The sequence below is a fragment of the Eutrigla gurnardus genome, assembly GCF_963514095.1.
Source record: "Eutrigla gurnardus genome assembly, chromosome: 10".
Taxonomy (NCBI): domain Eukaryota; kingdom Metazoa; phylum Chordata; class Actinopteri; order Perciformes; family Triglidae; genus Eutrigla; species Eutrigla gurnardus.
In genome coordinates this window covers 29297635-29319011 of record NC_139924.1, presented here as the reverse complement: position 1 = coordinate 29319011, position 21377 = coordinate 29297635, and the positions used below count along the sequence as shown (strand labels likewise).

The window sequence follows — 21377 nt, the reverse complement described above, 5'->3', positions numbered from 1 at the left end:
CACTGGCCTCAAGTCTGGGACTCACCAACGGGTCTGGACCTGCTCCCCTCGCCTCCATCTAGTAATCCCTGGAGTACTGAGGGAGGGGTGGGGCCAGCGGGAGGGGGGGAAGAAACATGTTGGGATGAAGGGGGGGCATCTGGGAAATCCAGGGCTGGTTGACCTCCAGTCGCCCGGCGTACACCACCGATGATGCGACGTCCTCCGACGGCGAAGGATGTTCAGGTGTGCGGGAGGCGTGGCCTCAGATTAAAACTTCATATTCACGTGAAGAACAAACCTGCATGTCTGAACGGTGACGATCAACACGTGAGGTGTGTTTGTGCTTTCTTAGGGTTCTTTCCCGTTGCCGTAATAAACACACACACACACACCTCTCTGACGAGTGGAAACACCACATGTGGTTTTATTTTGCGCACAAGAATCTTCCGCTCTGACATTTTTAATTTAACATCGATGTTTATTTCAGATTGTTTAAATATTTACACGCGTCCTGTGAGTGCACCGTACATGTTTGAGTTGTGCAAAAAGCGTCTGATGAAAGTTAAAACTCCTGAAAGAGAACAAAAGGCAACGAATTGCCTCTAATTTACTATGGCGATAAAAAACGAAAACAAACAGCAAACAGTGTGTATTTGAGTCCGAGCGGCTTCCCTACAACCAAACACCACAACCACAAGCCCCCCCCCACACCCCCCCACCCCGTCATCGCTGGAGGCAACCAACCGGCTGTAAACCCTGAGAGGAGGAACACGCCGGTGTTACTGCGTTTCCTCCGGTTGTGGACCGGCTGTGGTCCTCCGACTCCCCAGAAACATCCGGGGCATCGGGGTCCAGGGAAGTCCTCCAGCCCCGGGGGTCCAGCACCTGAAACCGGGACCTCGTCTGGAAGAAGAGAACAGAAAACGTCCCGTCTGGGTTCTTCCAGCGAGGTCGGTTTGGTCCTCGAGTCCATTCCTTATCCAGCTTTTGTTTTTTACAGGTTTTTTCTATTTTTTAATAAATCATGTTTTATCCTTTTTCTTTACGGATCTGTCCCTCTACAAATAAATTAATTCATTTCAAGACAGACATTTTTGTAACTACTGCGAGGAAAATATTATATACACATAGAAAATGACGATTTGTAATATCTGTAAAAGAAGTCCACGGTTTCACAAAGATCCTGATGGCTGGAATTCATTTGTTTTGTTCCACGTTGTATTCCGTCTGTCCCACGCTGCCCTCTTGGTCCTGAATGCATCTTTAGCTACACTTGCAGGACTTCACGATCATGTTGGACAGCTGCTCCACCTGAAAGGGAAAGTCAACGGTGACGCCTTCATGTAACGCGTCAGTGTGAACATGCAGGCCGAGGGTGGGGGTCGGAAGTCGGAGGTACCTTGTGTTGCCGGCCCACGTAGTAGAGGATGGGCAGTGGCTCCAGGGTCTGGGGGACGCAGCAGGGCTGGGCGGACGCTCCGGGGTTGTGATGCTTGTACAGCGCCAAGATCTGTCAACAATTACACGAAGGAAAGACGTGAAAACAGAGAACTTGGCTCGGAGCTCGCCATCGCAAGAGAGATCGGGTTTACGAGAGCGCTTCGGTTGTTTGTCCTTTTAAAAAGCTGCTAGACTTGATGTTCAGAGCTGATGTAGTAGCAGCTAGTCTACGTAAAGATGCAGCTCTCCCTCTGTGTGTGTTGTTATCAGAGCTTCTCCTTGCTTTGTTGACAGTTGGACGAGTGGTACGTTTATGTCATGTGGGCGTGTCACAGCAGCTTGCCGCCACTCATGTGGCGAGTTACATCTGATAACTTTCGGTTCTCCATCACTCCATTATTACTTTTCCCGTCATGAGCGTTGTTAACGCTGTTAGAGTCTCGACTCAGAGTCTCTATTATTTGAATTGTCATTAACAATTAGTGTGTCATAAGTATGTTAAGTTCTGGATAAATCAACTCATTGATTAAACAGCATCAAAATATCACATTTGAGAAGCTGAACCACTGAATGTGTGACTGAAATGATGAATCATCAAAGATTTGTCAACAAACTACTGAGTGGTGATGAAAACCCAGTCCCTCACTCAGCCCGCAGTCAGGTGACCCCGGTTACCTGGGAGTATTTGTTTTCAGCATTCCAGATGTAGGTGCAGGAGCCCATGCAGTAGTTGGCGTTGTAGCCGGTGGGTTTGTGGATCCACTTCCAGCCCAAATCTTTCCTGAAGTCGATGTACAGACTCCTCACGCAGCAGGATTCTGTCTGTCTGCAGGAGAGGAGACGGGAACACCTTCGTTAAAGGTACGAAGAACGCCAAGACGTTCTGAGTTCGCTGAGAGCTTAGCTAACGATGGTTTTCACAAGTACACACCGCTACTGATTACATTAGCTTTAAACGGCAAAACCAACGTCAGCTTTAGACGACAAAACCAACGTTAGCTTTAAACAACAAAACACAAAACCAACGTTAGCTTTAGACGACAAAACCAACGTTAGCTTTAGACGATAAAACCAATGTTAGCTTTAGACAACAAAACACAAAACCCACGTTAGCTTTAGACGACAAAACACAAAACCTACATTAGCTTTAGACGACAAAACCAACGTTAGCTTTAGACGACAAAACCAACGTTAGCTTTAGACGATAAAACCAATGTTAGCTTTAGACAACAAAACACAAAACCCACGTTAGCTTTAGACAACAAAACACAAATCCAACGTTAGCTTTAGACGACAAAACCAATGTTAGCTTTAGACAACAAAACACAAAACCCACGTTAGCTTTAGACAACAAAACACAAATCCAACGTTAGCTTTAGACGACAAAACCAATGTTAGCTTTAGACAACAAAACACAAAACATACGTTAGCTTTAGATGACAAAACACAAAACCTACGTCAGCTTTAGATGACAAAACCAAGGTTAGCTTTAGACGACAAAACACAAAACCTATGTAAGCTTTAGACAACAAAATCAACGTTAGCTTTAGACGACAAAACCTACGTTAGCTTTAGACAACAAAACACAAAACCAACGTTAGCTTTAGACAACAAAACTAACGTTAGCTTTAGACAACAAAACACAAAACCAACGTTAGCTTTAGACAACAAAACACAAAACCTATGTTAGCTTTAGACAACAAAACCAACGTTAGCTTTAGACAACAAAACACAAAACCTATGTTAGCTTTAGACAACAAAACCAACGTTAGCTTTAGACAACAAAACACAAAACCAACGTTAGCTTTAGACAACAAAACACAAAACCTATGTTAGCTTTAGACAACAAAACCAACGTTAGCTTTAGACAACAAAACACAAAACCAACGTTAGCTTTAGCCCCGCCTGGTGTGTGTGTGTGTGTGTGTGAGAGTTTGTGAATAAGGGAATGGCAGGAACCCTGTAGAGGTGGACCAGCTCTGAGACCGGACCCCCCAGGAGTCTGGGAGGAGTTGGGGTTCTTACGCGGAGCAGGTGTCCTTGGCCTCCGTGGAGCGTTTGCTGCGGGAGGCCAGGTGGCTGCTGCTGTTCTGGGGGATGGACATGGTCAGGATGTAGGGCGGCTGCATGGTCTGCTGCTGCATCACACCCAAGTCGCTGCGGTTGATGTCCGTGTCCGTCCCTGAGATCTTGAAGCTGAAGCTGCTGTCCAAACTGGCCTGGCTGCATTCACAGAACAGCCTGAGCTGGAAACCCTGCTCGTCCTCTGGAGAGACAGACCACACCGGTCAGTTGGTTTGGGGCCGGTTTAAACATTTCCAAACCGGTCTGATACTAAGCCAAAGACCGGACCGAACCGGTTCTATATATAAAGTCAAAAACATGCCGCAATCGGACCATTTATAAAGAACTTTGCTTTGCGGTGTAACAGTGCGACGGTTGACTGTTGATACTATTGCTTCTGTTAATACTACTACGACTGTTAATGCTACTACAAATATACTACTACCAACACCAAATGCAGATGGAAGCTAAGGGCCTGAGGTGCATGGGATTTCTGCCTAAAAGCCTGTTAAGGCAGTTTGTTCTCGCCACTGTCGCTGTAACGGCCCTGTTGATGTTGGGACTTTGAAAATGTATTAACGTGAAAATCATGAGCGTGTTCTCGTCCTGCTGAAAGGTGAATTTTTGCTCGTCTTGCATATTTACACGTCTCTTCAACAAGCGAATTTGCTGTGCATCATAAACATTTTGCTGATACAACGGCAGCCTCGTATGGGCAACTAGCGGCTTTTTATCTTCTTCGGATCAACGTTCTCAGCTCGTTAAATGCTCCGGTGGCGCGCCACCCTGGTAACACGTTGCCCTGGCAACACGTCTTCAAAATGTCGATGTAAACAAACACAAGTTAGATGGGCATCTCCCCTCCCTCCTCGACTGAAATGTGACCTCTCTCTGCCGGCCTCGGCTCGCTCAGCAGCGGGGCGGCTGCACTTTACGACTCGGACACTCGCCAATCCGTTTATAAATAATCACAATATTATTTTATTAACAATAATTAACAATATAACAAATTCAACCAGTATCAGCCCATCTCTAGTTGGCTTAGTAGATCACACTAGATCCCACTGGATCACAGCTGTTTTTTTTTAGCTCACCGCTCCCTTTGAGCCACGTCTGCAGCGTCTCAGTGACGTCGAAGGACATCCACTTGTCCTTCCACTGGTTGGTGACGAAGCGGGAGGCGAGGTAGCGGGCCGAGGGGCCGAGACCCTGGTACAGCTCCACCCGCTGCTCCTCGCCGAGGGGGATGCTCGGGCTCTTGATGAACATCCGCAGCTCGCCACTCGTCAGCAGCCGGTAGTCGCCGACGCTCTCCCGTATCTTCGACACGTTGAAGTACATCGGGAGGTTTTTGGAGGAACTGGTGATCCTCGAGTCGTTTCTTGCTGCAGGATGTAAAACAGGACTTTAGACAATAAAACCACTGTTAGCTTCAGACAATAGAACCGTTAGCTTGAGACAATAGAACCAGCGTTAGCTTCAGACAATAAAACCAACGTTAGCTCAATTAAACCAACGTTAGCTTGAGACAATAAAACCAACGTTAGCTTCATACAATAAAACCAACGTTAGCTTTAGACAATAAAACCAACGTTAGCTTTCGACAATAAAACCAATGTTAGCTCAATAAAACCAACGTTAGCTTTCGACAATAAAACCAATGTTAGCTCAATAAAACCAACGTTAGCTTTCGACAATAAAACCAACGTTAGCTTTCGACAATAAAACCAATGTTAGCTCAATAAAACCAACGTTAGCTTTCGACAATAAAAGCAACGTTAGCTTTCGACAACTAATAATGAAGAGCGTACAGCGGTCAAAGTCGAAGCAGAGACATCTCGTGGTTGGTGTGTTTGACTTTTCGATGGCGTGGGCTGGTGTACAGCTGATGATGTTTGGATCATGTGATCAGGACCGTTAAGCGTGGACGGTTTCTCTGCATTACACCATAATAAAAAGTTTATTTTATTTTATGATGCGTGCCACTGCCATGTTCCTTATCTGAATTCTCAACACACACTCATAAAATCTGTTTCCAGCTGCTGAACGTCGACCACGGCGAGTGGTTCTGTGACATCATCATGACAGTGAGAACATTCTCCCTCAGAAGCCGACAGAACGCAGAACCGAGGAGCCTCCGACGCCGTAAATCTGGTACATCACTGAGGATTCAACCACCGGAGATGTGGGGAGATAAGGGGGAGGGTGAGGGGGGGAGAGGAGGGAGGGAGAGAGAGAAGGAGAGGGAGAGAGAGGGGGGGAGGGGAGGGAGGGAGAGAGAGAGGGCAGGAGAGAGAGAGGGGGAGGGAGGGGGAGAGAGGGGAGGGAGGGGGAGGGAGAGAGGGAGGGGGAGAGAGAGAGGGGGGGGGAGGGAGGGGGAGAGAGAGGGGGAGAGAGAGGGCAGGAGAGAGAGAGGGGGAGGGAGGGGGAGGGAGAGAGTGAGGGGGAGAGAGAGGGGGGAGAGAGAGGGAGGGGAGAGAGAGAGGGAGAGAGTGAGGGGGAGAGAGAGAGGGAGGGCAGGAGAGAGAGAGGGGGAGAGAGAGGGGAGGGAGGGGGAGGGAGAGAGAGGGAGAGGGAGGGGAGAGAGAGAGGGAGAGAGTGAGGGGGAGGGAGGGGGAGAGAGAGAGGGAGGGCAGGAGAGAGAGAGGGGGAGGGAGGGGGAGAGAGAGGGGAGAGAGAGGGGGGAGAGAGAGGGAGGGGAGAGAGAGAGGGGGAGGGAGCGGGAGAGAGAGAGGGGGAGGGAGGGGGAGAGAGAGGGGAGAGAGAGGGGGGTTGTGAAAGAAAACAGCAAAGTGAAGAATGCACTCGTATGAATATAACTCACAGTGGTGAAGGCTGGATGTGTGTGTGTGTGTGTGTGTGTGTGTGTGTGTGTGTGTGGGGGGGGGGGGGGGGGTGCACGGAAATTGGAGATGTGTATCAATGGAGCTCAGGACCTGGCTCGGGTCCAAACCTCCTCCTGCACCTCAGCCTGGGATTCTCCAGTCTAGGAATTACTGTTTGACAGGAGCTTCAACACAGCCTCGCATACTTGTGATTCAGGCTTGATCTGGGCCTGATCCAGGCTCTGATCCGGGCTCTGATCCGGGCTCTGATCCAGGCTGTGATCCGGGCTCTGATCCGGCTCTGATCCGGGCCTGTACCAAGCTCTGATCCGGGCTCTGATCCAGGCCTGATCAGGGCTCTGATCCAGGCTCTGATCTGGGCCTGTACCAGGACCCTCCGTGCCAGGGGCTGCTTGTGCATCATTTACCACCCGTGTTGTTGCTCAGGTTGTTTCATCCACGGAAACAGAAATGGGAGTTGAGCCGAACTGTTCTCAGTCACTTTACTTGTACAGAAAAATGGTGGTGGTTGTTCGTTGCCATGGTGACGACACATATCAGGCTGTAAGGTGATGTCACAGCTCAACAGGAAGAGAGAGGACGCAGCTCTGGAGACGGAGGTCCGGATAGCTAGTTTGGTATCTAGTTAGATAGGTGGCTAGTTAGCTAGATATCTTGTCCTTCTCACTTAGACTCGGCTCCGCTTGGCTCATTTCCTGCAACCAGCATTAAAGAATGACGGTATTAGCATGCTGGCTAGCTACGTAGCCAGCTGTCTGTGAGTGAACAGCAACAATGCTGTTCACAAAAGTAGTGAGTCATGTTCCACCATCTTTATAGTTCCCCCCCGGTGTGATCAGATCTGTCTCCCCACGCTTACGACTCCACTGATAGTGGATTCTGATGAAGACATCGGTTTACTTTAATGGGAATGTCCCTTCTACTCTGTTTTAGTCTGTTTTAGTACGTGGGGGGTTTAGCTCAGGAGGTAGAGCGGGTTGGCTGGTAACTGCAAGATTGCCGGTTCGTTCCCCGGCTCCTCCTAGCTGAGGGCCTGGTGTCCCTGAGCAAGACACCTCACCCTAATTGCTCCTGACGAGCTGGCCGTCGCCCTGCGTGGTTGACTCCGCCGTCGGTGTGTGAATGTGTGTATGAATGGGTGAATGTCAGTCATTAATGTAAAGCGCTTTAGAGAAAGAGCACTATATAAATGATTTATTTAGTTCTATGGTTTCCCCTGTTGTCAAGCTAAGGTGAAGCTGCTTAGAGTCCCAGCCAGACATTTTACATTTACATTACATTGAGGGCATTTACAGACACTTTTGTCCAAAGCGACTTACAATAAGTACACTTGTCAGGAAAAAGTCAAACAACAATATGGCTGTTGGTACAGTCAGGATGTCAATAGAACAAGTTTCAAGCACTCCTAGTTGCTAGGTTACCCCACTGCTGGAATACAACGGAGACAGCTAGGGAAGACACCGTAGTCAGATGGTTGGTATGAAGAGGATGTCCTGAGTGAACTCAGATAAATGTGTGAAGGGTCAGTGTTTATGAAACAGGAATTAGGTCACTTCCCCTAACGAGCACGTCGTGGCGAAGCCTTCACTTCTACTTTACAGCCAACGCCGTCGCCTCCCCATCTATGACCTGCTCGTCTGCTCAAAGCCACGTTTCCTCGCCTGCACACCAACCTGGGTGTGGGGGGATTGTGAGCTGGATCAGGGCCGATCCACAGGTAAGCCGGGGGACAGCTGTTGTGACAGGCAGCGAGACAGCTCTGTAATTACCAGTGGGAGGAACCAGATTCCAGCAACAGGCTAAATACCTGCCGCCTCCAGGTACACGCCGGGGCTCCGCCTTCCCTCGGCCCGCTCGCCAACACTACTCCACCTCGACCCGGGTGGTAACACAGACTGTCCGACCCCCGTTGCTTCTCTCGTTGATACCACAGTGAACTCCCCTGCGTTTCCTGTCTGAGCGAGCCGGGTCGGACCACGCAGAGAGCTCATCTGTGTGGGCTTCAAGGGATGTGGCTGCTAATTCCAACCTAATCCACCGCACAATTACCACGATGGAGGCCGGGACTATTACGTTTAAAACGCTCTGCACACAAAAATGCGTCCCCGCGGGCTGTTCGGGGGCATCGGGGGAAAGTGAGTCCCATAAAAAAAGAACCACAAACTGAAGCGATGAATTTGTTAAGGAATACAAACAAACTAATTCTCCTTTTTTAATTGCTTTGCTCAAACACTCACAGAAGAGCAGAAGCTGCATTTTCTTCTGGGTATTCTTCTTTTTTTTGTTTTAACAATAAACCCTCCTTGCCGGGCCTGCACACATCCACTCATACATTGAGGGCATTTAGCAGACACTTTTGTCCAAAGCGACTTACAATAAGTACATTTGTCAAAAGAAAGAAACCACAACATATCATTGCTGATAAAGTAAGAGCTAAAGTGTTAGGTCCTCGTCTGAGTAAAGTAGTAGCTGTTCAGCAAGGATACCTTAAGTACACTCATACACTCCCCAGCGTGTGGAGGTCGAGCCTGTTTTCGAGGTTGAGGCTCTGGCATTCCACAGAGGTAGGAAACACATGGTCCCTATGGGCACCGCTAGCACCGGACCTGAGTCACTGGAGATCTCTGTGGCCATCGGCCTGCCTTCCTTCCTGCCAAGCTGCACCGTCACAAACACACTGATAATAAGCTCTGGAAACAGAGCGAGGGAGAGGGGGGAAACAGAGGGGGAGATGGGTAATCATGAGAGAGAGATATGAGTAAACGGTCAGGGGAAAGTGGACGAGTGACGGGGAGAACCCAACACTCAAATTACAGGAAACCCCCCGAACCCCCCCCGAGGGAAGACGGGGAGAGAGAGTGAAGGATCTCTTCTCTTCCTTCTCTCCCGTTCTTTGGTTTTCATCAGAGTAGAACAAAATCCGGCCTTTTGGTTTGGGAGCGTTCCCTTGTGAAGGCGGTGCGTCCACCGAGTGTGGCGTTTGAAGCGGTGGATAAAAGAGGCCGGTGTGAATGCCTGCCTGAGAGGGTGAGCAGGAGGCATGTAGGGAACAATGCAGCACAGAAACCGCACTGAAAAACAAAAAATCTGTTTATCATAATGGGTTGGGAGTCGTTGCACGATTACAGCCAGAGAAGAAGACGTATTGGGGGATAGCCAAACAAACAAACTAAAGCAGCTAATTATGCAGTAAAAATGCCAAAGATACCACGAAAGCAACACAACAGATGCAACAACACAGATGCTAACTGTGATCTCTGAACTGCCTGACGATGTTGGGTGGAGATCAGAAGATGTTGGAGGGGTTTTATGGACCAGATTGGAGTTGACCTCAGCCTTCGGGGTAAAATGCTGATTAATTCTGGCTGCAGCCGCCAAGTTTGTCCGTCCAGGTGACGAGCAACCTGGTCGCCACGAAGAATTGAACGTTTCTGCAAAACCACATTGGGTATCTTTCATGTTAGCTTCGTATCACGCTTTGCAAAAACACATACTATTTAAAATCTACATGGGGAGAGTGTGCCACGTTGCACCGCCGCTTTTCTACAGTCGGCCAGAACACACAAACCCAACACCGGCTCGCAAACAGGCCCTTTGGCCTTTTTTCCCCCGTTACCTTACCACCACGGACACGCTTGGAAAGGGAGGGTTGAGCAAAGGCCACTTCTACACATCTGATCTTTTAAGGTTAGAAATAATATCATAGTTGGTGTTCAAATAATCACAACCGTCTGTCAGCGGACTTTCTTACGTAAATGTTACGGAACAAGCGTAGAGTTGGGTCTTATGTTGTACTCATTGGTACATCACGTAACTTTCATAACGGTCGCTAGATATACTCTATCGGCTCTGATTAACACAAGCGGCAGAGCGGGGACCTTACTGGAACGTTGGTTGAACCGTTGTTCCTCTGGTGCCGCCCGGCTCCTCTCTTGAGCGTTTTTTTTTTGGCAGCCAATCAAACGAAGCAAGAGACGGGACTTTGCGGCCTAACCAATGCAACAGGCGATGGTGAATACAGACGAAAGTTTGATGTGTCTTTTAATAAGGATGAACTATATATTCTTTCAGTATCTCCACGTCGGCTTGAATCCACATTGATCACCTGGTTGATCATGAACCCGCTACGCAGGATCATCAGCTGATTTGACCAACGCACTTCAGCAGGAGGCGTTTGTGAAGTGATCCTGTCGCGACCCGCATGCTGTGATCTGGGCCTTCTCCGGGTGTGAATACATTCATACAAAGTAGTAGCTTGGTTTCTCTCTGCTATGAGTAACCTGTGACTGTCTGAACATGGAAAGGAGCCTCTCTGGGATCGCTGCCTCCATGAGTGAGTCTAGCAATAGTAAAAGCCGCAGCGTAAATCACAGTGGTAATATTCCCTGACATTCTTACTGCTGCAGTTAAGTTAAATCAGCAGTTCCCATCATTCTTGTTGATGACGCTGACACATGAGTGACGGCTGCCGGAGGTATCTGGGACTCACCGGTCATGTTGAACTTGTGCAGCACCTTGGCGAAGTACTCCTCCTCCTCCTGCTCCGTGGAGATGTCGGTGTGGACCTTCACCTGCTGCTCCCTCAGCATCTCCTTGGTGCTGTTGTAGAGGGACAACAGGGTGGACGGGATCGCCTCCTCGTCTCCCGCCGGATCCGGTTCAGGCTCTTTTGGCAAACGCAGTTTGCTGAGGATCTGGCTCCTGATGGCCTCGATACGCTTCTTCTTCACCATCTCCAGGTCCAGCGTCTTACATGTGGACATGCCGCTCACGCTCCCCACCGCGTAGACGGCCACAAGGATCAGCAACGCCAGCTTCATGGTGGCAACCTGACTGTTTGGTTTTCAGCAAGTCCTCCCTCACCTTTCCCTTTCGGTGCCTGCCTCCGACCGGGGGATGCTTAGGGAACAGTGAATCACTCGGTGGAGGGGAGTGAGTGACGCAAAGTGTTTACACACGGCGGAACAAATACAGCAGTGTGGAGAGTCCGCAAAGTTCAGGGCTGCTGCTGCTGCTGTGAAAACCACCGAACACTCGTGTCTGTGACGGATGGAGAGTCCCCGAGGACGAGTCAGCCTCTGACTCAGCCACACAGGTAGTAACGCGATGACGTCCCAGACGCTGAAGCCAGTCCAGAGCGGAGCTGTCAACCACGAGCAGAGTACGGCCAGGCCAAACACGCAGACCAAAACAATCTACCGGACCTCAAACGCTGCCTCTGTGCTCCCGTGTTGATATTTCAAGCCTCCACCCAGCAACATTTAACTGAGTTTCGAAGCGAGTATATAAAGCTCCACGTGTCAGCTCGCCAGGCAGTCTCACTTTACATGTCCCCGGGGAGCAGCTGAGCCAATGTGAGGGGAGCTGTGTAGCACTCAACGAGGAGTCAACTATCTGGGTCCAAGGCCAGCTGACACTGCTTCCTGTCCTCCCTGACCCACCAGCTCTTCTCAGATCAGTCACCGCTAGCAGACCCTCCAAGTGTCACAAAGGAAGTGAGAACAGAAACGATACGTCCTGAGTGAAAAAAATATGTCTCTGTTGTTGAAGCTTCGTGGGGGGGGCTTTGAGTCAAAGATCCTCGGTGAAGGGAAAGTACGTCTAACGGAGCTCAGACGATCCGGGCAGCTTCACTCTCCACTAGTTCACAAAGCTAGGCAGTCCAGCCATCAAGGAAGACTACCTCTTTTTGAACAGCATGTGATCCGTGCACAGCTGCAGTTCAAAGTGCTTTCAACGCCTCCGACTCTTCATTCTCCAGCGGGGGATGCTATCAGGAGATCAACACCCGTCAATCACACAACGCCGTCCTCCTGTAATGTTGGACACGCCCGGTCTGCGGGTGAGAAGCATCCAGACGGGTGTTAGTGTCGTCTCCGAGCGTCCATCCGCCTGGTTTCTGCTCTTTTATGCTGTCTGCAGCTCTTCACACCTCCCTCCAGTCTGCTCGAACACGACTCCCTATTCACACTCTATTTAACTCCCTCTCTCTCCTGCTGCTTGTCAGAGCTTGCTGGTGACAAAGTGATTTGTGGGAGTTCAGCTAACTTTTTCTCTCTCTCGCTCTCTCCCCCTCGCTCTGCCTCTTCTTTTTTTCTGGTTCCTGTTACTCGTCTAATAGAGCGAGGAGCTCCCCGCCCAGGAAATGAGGGTAACGGCTGCCGTGTAGAACATCTGCTGTGTGACGGAGCTCTGCCGCCTGCCTTCGGTCCACATCAGGAGGCTGCGTGATGACTCTGCCGCCGCCATCTGACCGCCACATTTACCTGGTGGCTGTGAAGGTGAACGCCCGCCAGGCCGAGGGCCGAGCCAGACCAGCAGGTCTAAAAGTAGAAGGGATGGAGAGCCAACAGGGCTGGACCCTGTGGTGCACTGACGTACGTCTGGGCGCCTTTTCGAGGTCGGATTGTGTATTTTCAAAAGGAAGAGCAGACTAAAACAAACCAGTGACGGTGGCGATGGTTTTATTTCAGTCTGAGGGATGATTCAATGGGGAAGCAGAGATGTTTCCCATGGTTGTTTATTGTCTGCCAGACAGCAACGAGCGGTGACATTTAACAGAAGGAAACGCAGAAAATCCCCTAAAATACCAGAAACAACCGCAAACAAAGTTCACTCACACAAAAAGCCGACCCAAGGTGTCGGCATCTCTGATTACAGCAGCGATAAGAACAACACAATCTATCTTGAAGCCTGTTTCTGTGGGCGACCTGGTGTGCTGGTCTGTGGGAGCTTTGATGGTGCTGCGCTGCCACCTGCTGGCCAAAATTGGTGAATCCTTTACAGGGCAAGTTTCCTACAGTTCTTCCTGATCCACACTCTTTTTATGCTAAATAACTTTTCTAACTGCACTGAGGAGTAACAGTCACATCTTTTTAACTTTAGATGATCAAACTAATAAAAACACATTTGTGTATCCTATATATTTTAAATCAGCTCTCTTTTTTTTTACCATGATAGTAAGCTAGACCGCTTTTTAAAGTTACACCTGACAATATTTCAGATTATCATGATGATGGATATTCACCAGCATCAATTTAACGTGGGTGTTTTTTTATTATTGTGGGGAAAAAACTTTCATCATCCATCACTAAAGAGATAAAATAACTCTTAGTGGATTATTTTGGTCCCGTTTCTTTAGTTGATTAGTCATTTCTTATACTTGATTTCATGTTGAGTAACTTTGATCAATCTCTGGTAAACACCAAATTAAAGTGTGCAGATTAACTCAGTTTAACTGATCTGTCGATGAAATAACAGCAGTTAAAACAAGAGCGTGATCATTTCCTCTTAGCTCGTCCAATCAGATGCATCCTGTGATAACATGCAGGGCGTCAGAGGAAGGAGGCAGAGTTTCTCTTCAAACAAAGATGAAAAGTTCCGACCTGGTCCTGGTCCTCGAACACACCGCCGGGTCTTACCGGTCTGCCATGGGGCATTTCATACCCGCCACCACAAGGCCTCCAGCCAGCAGCTGTCTCCTGGCACAGGGGTGCAACGTGGGCTGCTTTCCCATCATTCACTGTGAGGTCCTCAACGGTCCTCCACGAGGATCCAGATCTCTGAGCCAGACAGGGGGGGGGGGGGGTATTCACAGTCAACAGAGAGAACAGAGACCTTTATACATCACGTCGCCACATCAGAGTCTGCATTCATTTCATATCCATGGCAAGGTGACATGTTGCTGCAGCTTCTGTGGGCCTGAGGGGGGGCAGGGGCCTGAGACTGAGGGGGGGCAGGGGCCTGAGACTGAGGGGGGGGCAGGGGCTTGAGACTGAGGGGGGGGCAGGGGCCTGAGACTGAGGGGGGGCAGGGGCCTGAGACTCAGGGGGGGGCAGGGGCCTGAGACTGAGGGGGGGGGCAGGGGCCTGAGACTCAGGGGGGGGCAGGGGCCTGAGACTGAGGGGGGGGGGGGGGGGGGGCAGGGGCCTGAGACTGCGGGGGGGCAGGGGCCTGAGACTGAGGGGGGGCAGGGGCCTGAGACTGAGGGGGGGGCAGGGGCCTGAGACTCAGGGGGGGGCAGGGGCCTGAGACTGAGGGGGGGGCAGGGGCTTGAGACTGAGGGGGGGGGCAGGGGCCTGAGACTGAGGGGGGGGGGGGGGGGGGGCAGGGGCCTGAGACTGCGGGGGGGCAGGGGCCTGAGACTGAGGGGGGGCAGGGGCCTGAGACTCAGGGGGGGCAGGGGCCTGAGGGCCAGAGTGTATATATATATATATATATATATATATATATATACACACATACATATATATATATATACACACTCTGGCCCTCAGGCCCCTGCCCCCCCTCCCTCAGTCTATACACATATGTGTATATATGTATATATATATACATATATACACATATATACACATACACACATTCTATCCTGAGCCGTATAAAACAGAAGGGGAATTAAAATAAGTAAAATAAACAAACTAAAACTACACCAACACGGCCACTAGCTTGCTAGCTAGCTTAAGAAAAATAAGTTTGTATTATATCTACTAACTACAATAAAAAAAATGTTTTTAAAAAGCTAGCTTACACGAAAAAATCTATCCGGCTAACTCAGCTTCGTTAGCTTGTCTTGCTAGCTAACTAACGTAAAGTCATCTTACCGGAGGTTTCATCCAGTGACTCTTCTATCAGCCGGGAAGAGAAAGAAGGAGCACGTTTTAATTATTATATTATTAAAATTACAAATGATTTAAATTATTTAGGCTATTATCTTATATACTATTATATACTTACACGTAATATTAGAGAACGTTTGCGTGATTCTGCATCCGGTCAACGATCCGGTTCCTGTTAACGAACGTCCTCCCCACCTGACCTGTCGGCCCCGCCCCACGTCGTCTCCATGGTTACCACGTCGAAGGTTAGGGTTACGGTTACGAACGTAACCGGCGCTGTGAACCAGTGACGTGACTCGTCTTTTCTGCGCAGTTTCTATTAAAGCGGTCCGTTAAGCGTCGTCATGGCCGCTTGTTGTCTGTGTCGGTATGAGAGCGGACCGGAAATGGAAGAGAGTACCGGCGGGAAAACGATAACAAGAGGGTTGCCACGGTAACGACGACGCAGAGCGCGAGGGAGCGAGCGCGAGGGAGCGAGAGAGAGAGAGAGAGAGAGAGAGAGCTCTGAAATCATCGCTGGTACAGTATTTAACGTTCACGGAGCTGGGCGGACTCGGACGGACTCGAACCCGCGGATGCAGAGACGCGGTGGGACTCCGTACAGGTGAGCGCACCAGAGTTACCTGGAGGATCGTGCAGGTGAACGTGAAGCTTCTGAAGGAGGCAGGTTCATAACATAACAGTTCATGTAACCGATAGGCTACGTGTTTAACATGTCGGGAGGGAAAGTCAAATGTTAATAAATACTCAAGTGAAGTACAGATACCTGAAGCACTACTGAAGTACTATAACAAAGTATTTGTACTCCGTTGCTTCTCACCTTTGAGTATTTGGGGCTCCATTACATTTGAGTTGAGTAGAGTTTGTCTGATATGAAAATCAGAAGAAGGATATCATAATTAAATGTATATAGTAATTGCAAATTTGTGATATTCAGAAGTGGGAAGTAGTACAAATACTTTGTTGCTGTACTTCAGTAGTATCAATCAGTATTCATTTTTTTTAGTTCATTTTCTTTTTACTAACTAAAAATCTGCTTAAAACTAATACTGGAAAACATTTTTAAAAATACTGGAATTTTGTGAAGAAAAATACTTCGTTCCATAAATACATTTTAAATGTATTTTGTATCCTGTCTTGTTTAAATGAGGCTTTGTAAGCGACGATGTCTCAATTATACTCCCGTTATAAACTATCTATCTTTTATTCAGATCCTGACGGATTCCCATATCACCTCGTCACCAGGTGACCCCACTACTGACCGTTGCCATGGAGAAATACGAAAAGCTCAGCAAAATTGGCGAAGGTTCCTACGGCGTTGTGTTCAAATGCAAACACAGAGACAGCGGCCAGGTCGTTGCCATCAAGAAGTTTGTGGAGTCTGAAGACGACCCGGTCATCAAGAAGATCGCACTGCGAGAGATACGCATGCTGAAGGTGAGACTGGTCAGGCTTTACCCATGCTGTGAGGTCAGACAGGTAGAATCAGTCGGCCTGCCTGACGCGGTTCCGTGGTCTCTGTCGGTCCTGCAGCAGCTGAAACACGTGAACCTGGTCAACCTGCTGGAGGTCTTCAGGAGGAAGAGGCGGCTCCACTTGGTGTTCGAGTTCTGCGAGCAGACAGTCCTAGATGAGCTGGTCAGACACCCTCGAGGGTAGGTGACAGGGTCATGGGGTCACAGGGTCACAGAGAACAGCTGCTAACAAAGTTAGCTTCATGGTTCAAGGTTCAACTTTAAAGTGTTAAAGTCATCTTAGTAGCTAACTAGCATTGGTAGCTTGGTAGCGACCTGTCAATCAGCAGGTAAGCCCCACCCCCTAAAGCATCCCCTGCTTTCTGGTCTGGTGGACTCTAAATGGACCATAATGTACTAAATGAACATCATGCTGGATTGAAGAAGACTTGAAACTAGAGATTGAGACCATAAACTCATGTTTACAATGTTTACTGAGATAATACATCAAGAGAGAAGTAGGACCATTTTCTCATAGACTTCTATACAACCAGAGAGGAGTCGCCCCCTGGTGGCCAGCAGAGAGAAGTAGGACCATTTTCTCATAGACTTCTATACAACCAGAGAGGAGTCGCCCCCTGGTGGCCAGCAGAGAGAAGTAGGACCATTTTCTCATAGACTTCTATACAACCAGAGAGGAGTCGCCCCCTGGTGGCCAGCAGAGAGAAGTAGGACCATTTTCTCATAGACTTCTATACAACCAGAGAGGAGTCGCCCCCTGGTGGCCAGCAGAGAGAAGTAGGACCATTTTCTCATAGACTTCTATACAACCAGAGAGGAGTCGCCCCCTGGTGGCCAGCAGAGAGAATGCAACTCATCTTCACTTCTCAGAAACGAAGGCTTCTGAATAAATTCAGTAAATTAAAGCTCCAGAAGTGGTTAAATCTAGTGAGAAAGTCATCAACAGTGACAGCTGGACCCCCAAAGCCCCCAGAATCATCATACTGAATGTAAACAACCAACATGGCTGCTCTTCTTCTCCACCATCTTTCCAGTTGACCAGAAACACTTCGCTGTGTGTTTTTAACTTCAAGTTTGCTTGATGTCCTTGCACACCATCTTCCCTTTTTCCCACAAGGCCGTGCAGCAGAAACTCGAGCTGCCCCTGAAAACAAAGGAGGCGGCGCCGTCAGCGACGGGCCTAAGGTTACCGTGGTGACGAGAGGGCTGTATGACGCTCCACTCGGTTTTGTTTGTTTTATTAATAATAGAGGAGGGAGAGATGAGGAGTCACATGTGGTTCTGGTGCTCTGCAGGGTCCCGGAGGCTCAGCTGAAGAGCATCGCCTGGCAAACGCTGCAGGCTGTCGGCTTCTGCCACAAACACAACGTCAGTATGCTTTTATTCTGGTACTTCCTGTCGCTTCCTCCCACGCCGCGTCCTGCTTCCTCTTCTTCCTCTCTTATGTTGGAGGGGTTTTTCAAGAGTCTTAGAACAATACTTCCAGTCAAATGTACTGTACAGAATATATACACATATGTATATATATATATATAGTACACATGTCTATGAAGTTGCTATATTAAGACGAATGAACTGAAGCAACAAATGCGCTGATTATTATTTTATGACAGACTTAAATATGCACATATTAAAGAGGTTTTATTGTTTTCACTGTGCTGCTGTTCTACTTTTATCAAACAGTTTATATTTCTTTGTTTTCCTCTAATATTCTACTCAACTATTTCTACATTTTAATCTTAATTCTGTTGTCTGATTGGTAAATAAATAAATAAATGCATAAACCCAACCCTACACATTGATATTTCCACGTCTGACTGTGGACCTGCAGGCAGACCCGTGTTGAATCAGAGACCACGGTGTCCATGACGACGCCGTCTTCAGGTTTCAACACCGAGACGTCTGACCCCTCCTGACCTCTTGCTCTCGTTCCTGCTCCATCGAAGCTCCTCCCCCTTGTCTGTCTCCTTGACGGCGGTTGTTTTTGCGTTGCAGTGCATCCACCGAGACGTGAAGCCGGAGAACATCCTGCTCACCAAGACCGGCGTCGTCAAGCTCTGTGACTTCGGCTTCGCTCGCATCCTGAGTAGGTGACCCAGACGGCGAGCCGCTGCCGCCTCCGTTCAGAGTCAACCCGCCTCTCATCACTTATTCAGAGGCTCACTTTCAGCGTCGACCCGCCTGCTTTAGTTTCAGAGCTACGGCCCTGTAATCCTGGTGTCCATTATTCATTATGTATGTGTGTGTGTGTGTGTGTGTCCTCAGCCGGACCGGAGGACGACTACACGGACTATGTGGCAACCCGCTGGTACCGGGCCCCCGAGCTGCTGGTGGGGGACACCCAGTACGGGCCCCCCGTGGACGCCTGGGCCCTCGGCTGCGTGTTCGCCGAGCTGCTCCACGGGAACCCGCTGTGGCCTGGCAAGTCCGACGTGGACCAGCTTTACCTCATCAGGAAGACCCTGGGTACGCCGGAGGGCCAAATTGTGATGAAGTAGAATTAAAATATGAATCCGACAGTCAAACGGGTTCAGACGGCGGCGTCCGGCGGGTTTCTTCAGGATCTGAAGGTTTGACGATGTGGTCTCTGACCTTAGGTGACCTGATCCCTCGCCACCAGCAGGTCTTCCGCTCCAACGTCTTCTTCAGCGGTGTCAGCATCCCCGAACCCGACACAACAGTACGGACCTCCCAGAATGCCTTGCTCTTGTCGGGCGGGGAAGTGCGGCTGGTTATTTCCTGTTTTTTTGTGCTCTCAGGAGCCGTTGGAGAAGCGTTTCCATGGCGTGGGTCTGCAGGCCCTCCAGGTTATGAAGGTAGGTTGTGTTTCCGTGTGATGGACGGTTGATATTGATGATGATGATGATGCTATTAAGGCGTCTCTGGGTCAGCAGTCCTGCCTGGTGATGGACCCAGCGCTCCGGCTGTCCTGTGACGAGCTGCTGGAGCTGCCGTACTTCCTGGAGGAAGGAGTCAACTGGGGCCGCGACAGCGAGCGTCCGGGAAGACGCCACGACAAAGGCTCCCGACGCAGACAGCCGGGGGTGAGTACGAACCGACTGGAGGGAGGGAATCACAATAACCTATTATCACTATACAATATCACAATACGATATCACGATACGGTATCACGATATATTATCACAATACTATATTATCAAGATACAGTATTATCCAGATACAATATTATCACAATACGATATTATCACGATATATAATCAAGATACGATATTATCAAGATACGATATCATGATATGACATCACCACGCAACGATATGACAATGAGTATTATCACAATACTGACTCTCGACACTAAAACAGCTTTCCTTTTGTCGGAGCAGCTACAAGAGTCTGAACGGAAGAAACAACCTTCATAAAGCAGAGAATCCTCTTCCTGTTTCCAAGCCTCTCTTGTCTTCCTCCCTTCAGGCTCAGTACCTTCCTCAGTTACCCAACAGCAACATCTCACCGGCACCGGACGTCAAGAAACAAGTCAAGCACAAATATCACCTGCCCAACATCTAAGGAAGTAGCCCAACATCTAAGGAAGTAGCCCAACATCTAAGGAAGTAGCCCAACATGTAAGGAAGTAGCCCAACATGTGAGGAAGTAGCCCAACATGTAAGGAAGTAGCCTAACATCTAAGGAAGTAGCCCAACATGTAAGGAAGTAGCCTAACATGTACGGAAGTAGCCCAACATGTAAGGAAGTAGCCCAACATGTGAGGAAGTAGCCCAACATCTAAGGAAGTAGCCCAACATGTAAGGAAGTAGCCCAACATGTAAGGAAGTAGCTCAACATCTAAGGAAGTAGCCCAACATGTAAGGAAGTAGCCCAACATGTGAGGAAGTAGCCCAACATCTAAGGAAGTAGCTCAACATCTAAGGAAGTAGCCCAACATCTAAGGAAGTAGCCCAACATGTAAGGAAGTAGCCCAACATGTAAGGAAGTAGCTCAACATCTAAGGAAGTAGCCCAACATGTGAGGAAGTAGCTCAACATCTAAGGAAGTAGCCCAACATGTAAGGAAGTAGCTCAACATCTAAGGAAGTAGCCCAACATGTAAGGAAGTAGCTCAACATCTAAGGAAGTAGCCTAACATCTAAGGAAGTAGCCAAACATGTAAGGAAGTAGCTCAACATCTAAGGAAGTAGCCCAACATGTAAGGAAGTAGCCCAACATGTAAGGAAGTAGCTCAACATCTAAGGAAGTAGCCCAACATGTGAGGAAGTAGCTCAACATCTAAGGAAGTAGCCCAACATGTAAGGAAGTAGCCCAACATGTAAGGAAGTAGCCCAACATCGAAGGAAGTAGCCCAACATCGAAGGAAGTAGCCCAACATCGAAGGAAGTAGCCCAACATCGAAGGAAGTAGCACAACATCGAAGGAAGTAGCCCAACATGTGAGGAAGTAGCTCAACATCTAAGGAAGTAGCTCAACATCTAAGGAAGTAGCCCAACATGTGAGGAAGTAGCTCAACATCGAAGGAAGTAGCCCAACATCGAAGGAAGTAGCCCAACATGTGCAGATGAAGATGAAGCGCTCCTCCAAACACCTGAATCCAGTGGAAAACAGATTATTCTTGGTGTGAAATGTGGATTTTAAATGACTTTCATTCATCAGGTTTGCTAACATTATACGAGCCGGATAATCATCTAAATATACCAAAGACTCTTGAAGTGAAACTAACTGAAATCACTTTATGTCACATTTTGTTATGAAAGAAATTGAATTACAGATCGGACAACAACTAAAGCAACGTTTCAACGACAACAGGAACGTTTTTCCTTTTGCGTTTAGACAATGCGCATGTATGAATTGGAGCCATGACTCCACCGTTTCCATGGCGACCGATTTCTGCTAGTTTAAACAGCAACACTGGAGTTGCTGATTCAAAAAGATTTCACTCTGGAACCCGGTTTCTTCAAAACGCCGTTGTCATGGAAACAAACG

General features: G+C 48.8%; 2 protein-coding genes across 3 annotated transcripts; one reads left to right on the top strand and one right to left on the bottom strand.

Moving 5' to 3' along the window:
- Nucleotides 1-377: 377 nt before the first annotated feature.
- tgfb1a (transforming growth factor, beta 1a) lies at nt 378-12550 on the bottom strand. Its single transcript, XM_084020161.1, has 6 exons — nt 10822-12550; nt 4581-4871; nt 3448-3688; nt 2098-2248; nt 1382-1492; nt 378-1293 (listed from the first exon to the last, which is right to left on the bottom strand). The coding sequence occupies exons 1-6, from the start codon at nt 11150-11152 to the stop codon at nt 1246-1248; spliced, it is 1173 nt and encodes a 390-aa protein (XP_083876287.1). The 5' UTR covers nt 11153-12550; the 3' UTR covers nt 378-1245.
- A 2397-nt stretch (nt 12551-14947) lies between these two features.
- Nucleotides 14948-21376, top strand: LOC311020232 (cyclin-dependent kinase-like 1). Of its 2 annotated transcripts, XM_084020162.1 has the most exons (10): nt 14948-15554; nt 16196-16387; nt 16484-16605; nt 17721-17793; nt 18421-18511; nt 18691-18891; nt 19023-19105; nt 19185-19241; nt 19320-19469; nt 19855-21376. In XM_084020162.1, the coding sequence occupies exons 2-10, from the start codon at nt 16220-16222 to the stop codon at nt 19948-19950; spliced, it is 1041 nt and encodes a 346-aa protein (XP_083876288.1). In that variant the 5' UTR covers nt 14948-15554; nt 16196-16219; the 3' UTR covers nt 19951-21376. The 2 variants fall into 2 exon arrangements, with proteins under 2 accessions (XP_083876288.1, XP_083876289.1); XM_084020163.1 differs by lacking the exon at nt 14948-15554 and having other exon boundaries at nt 16145-16387; nt 19767-21376.
- The last annotated feature ends 1 nt before the right edge of the window (nt 21377 follows it).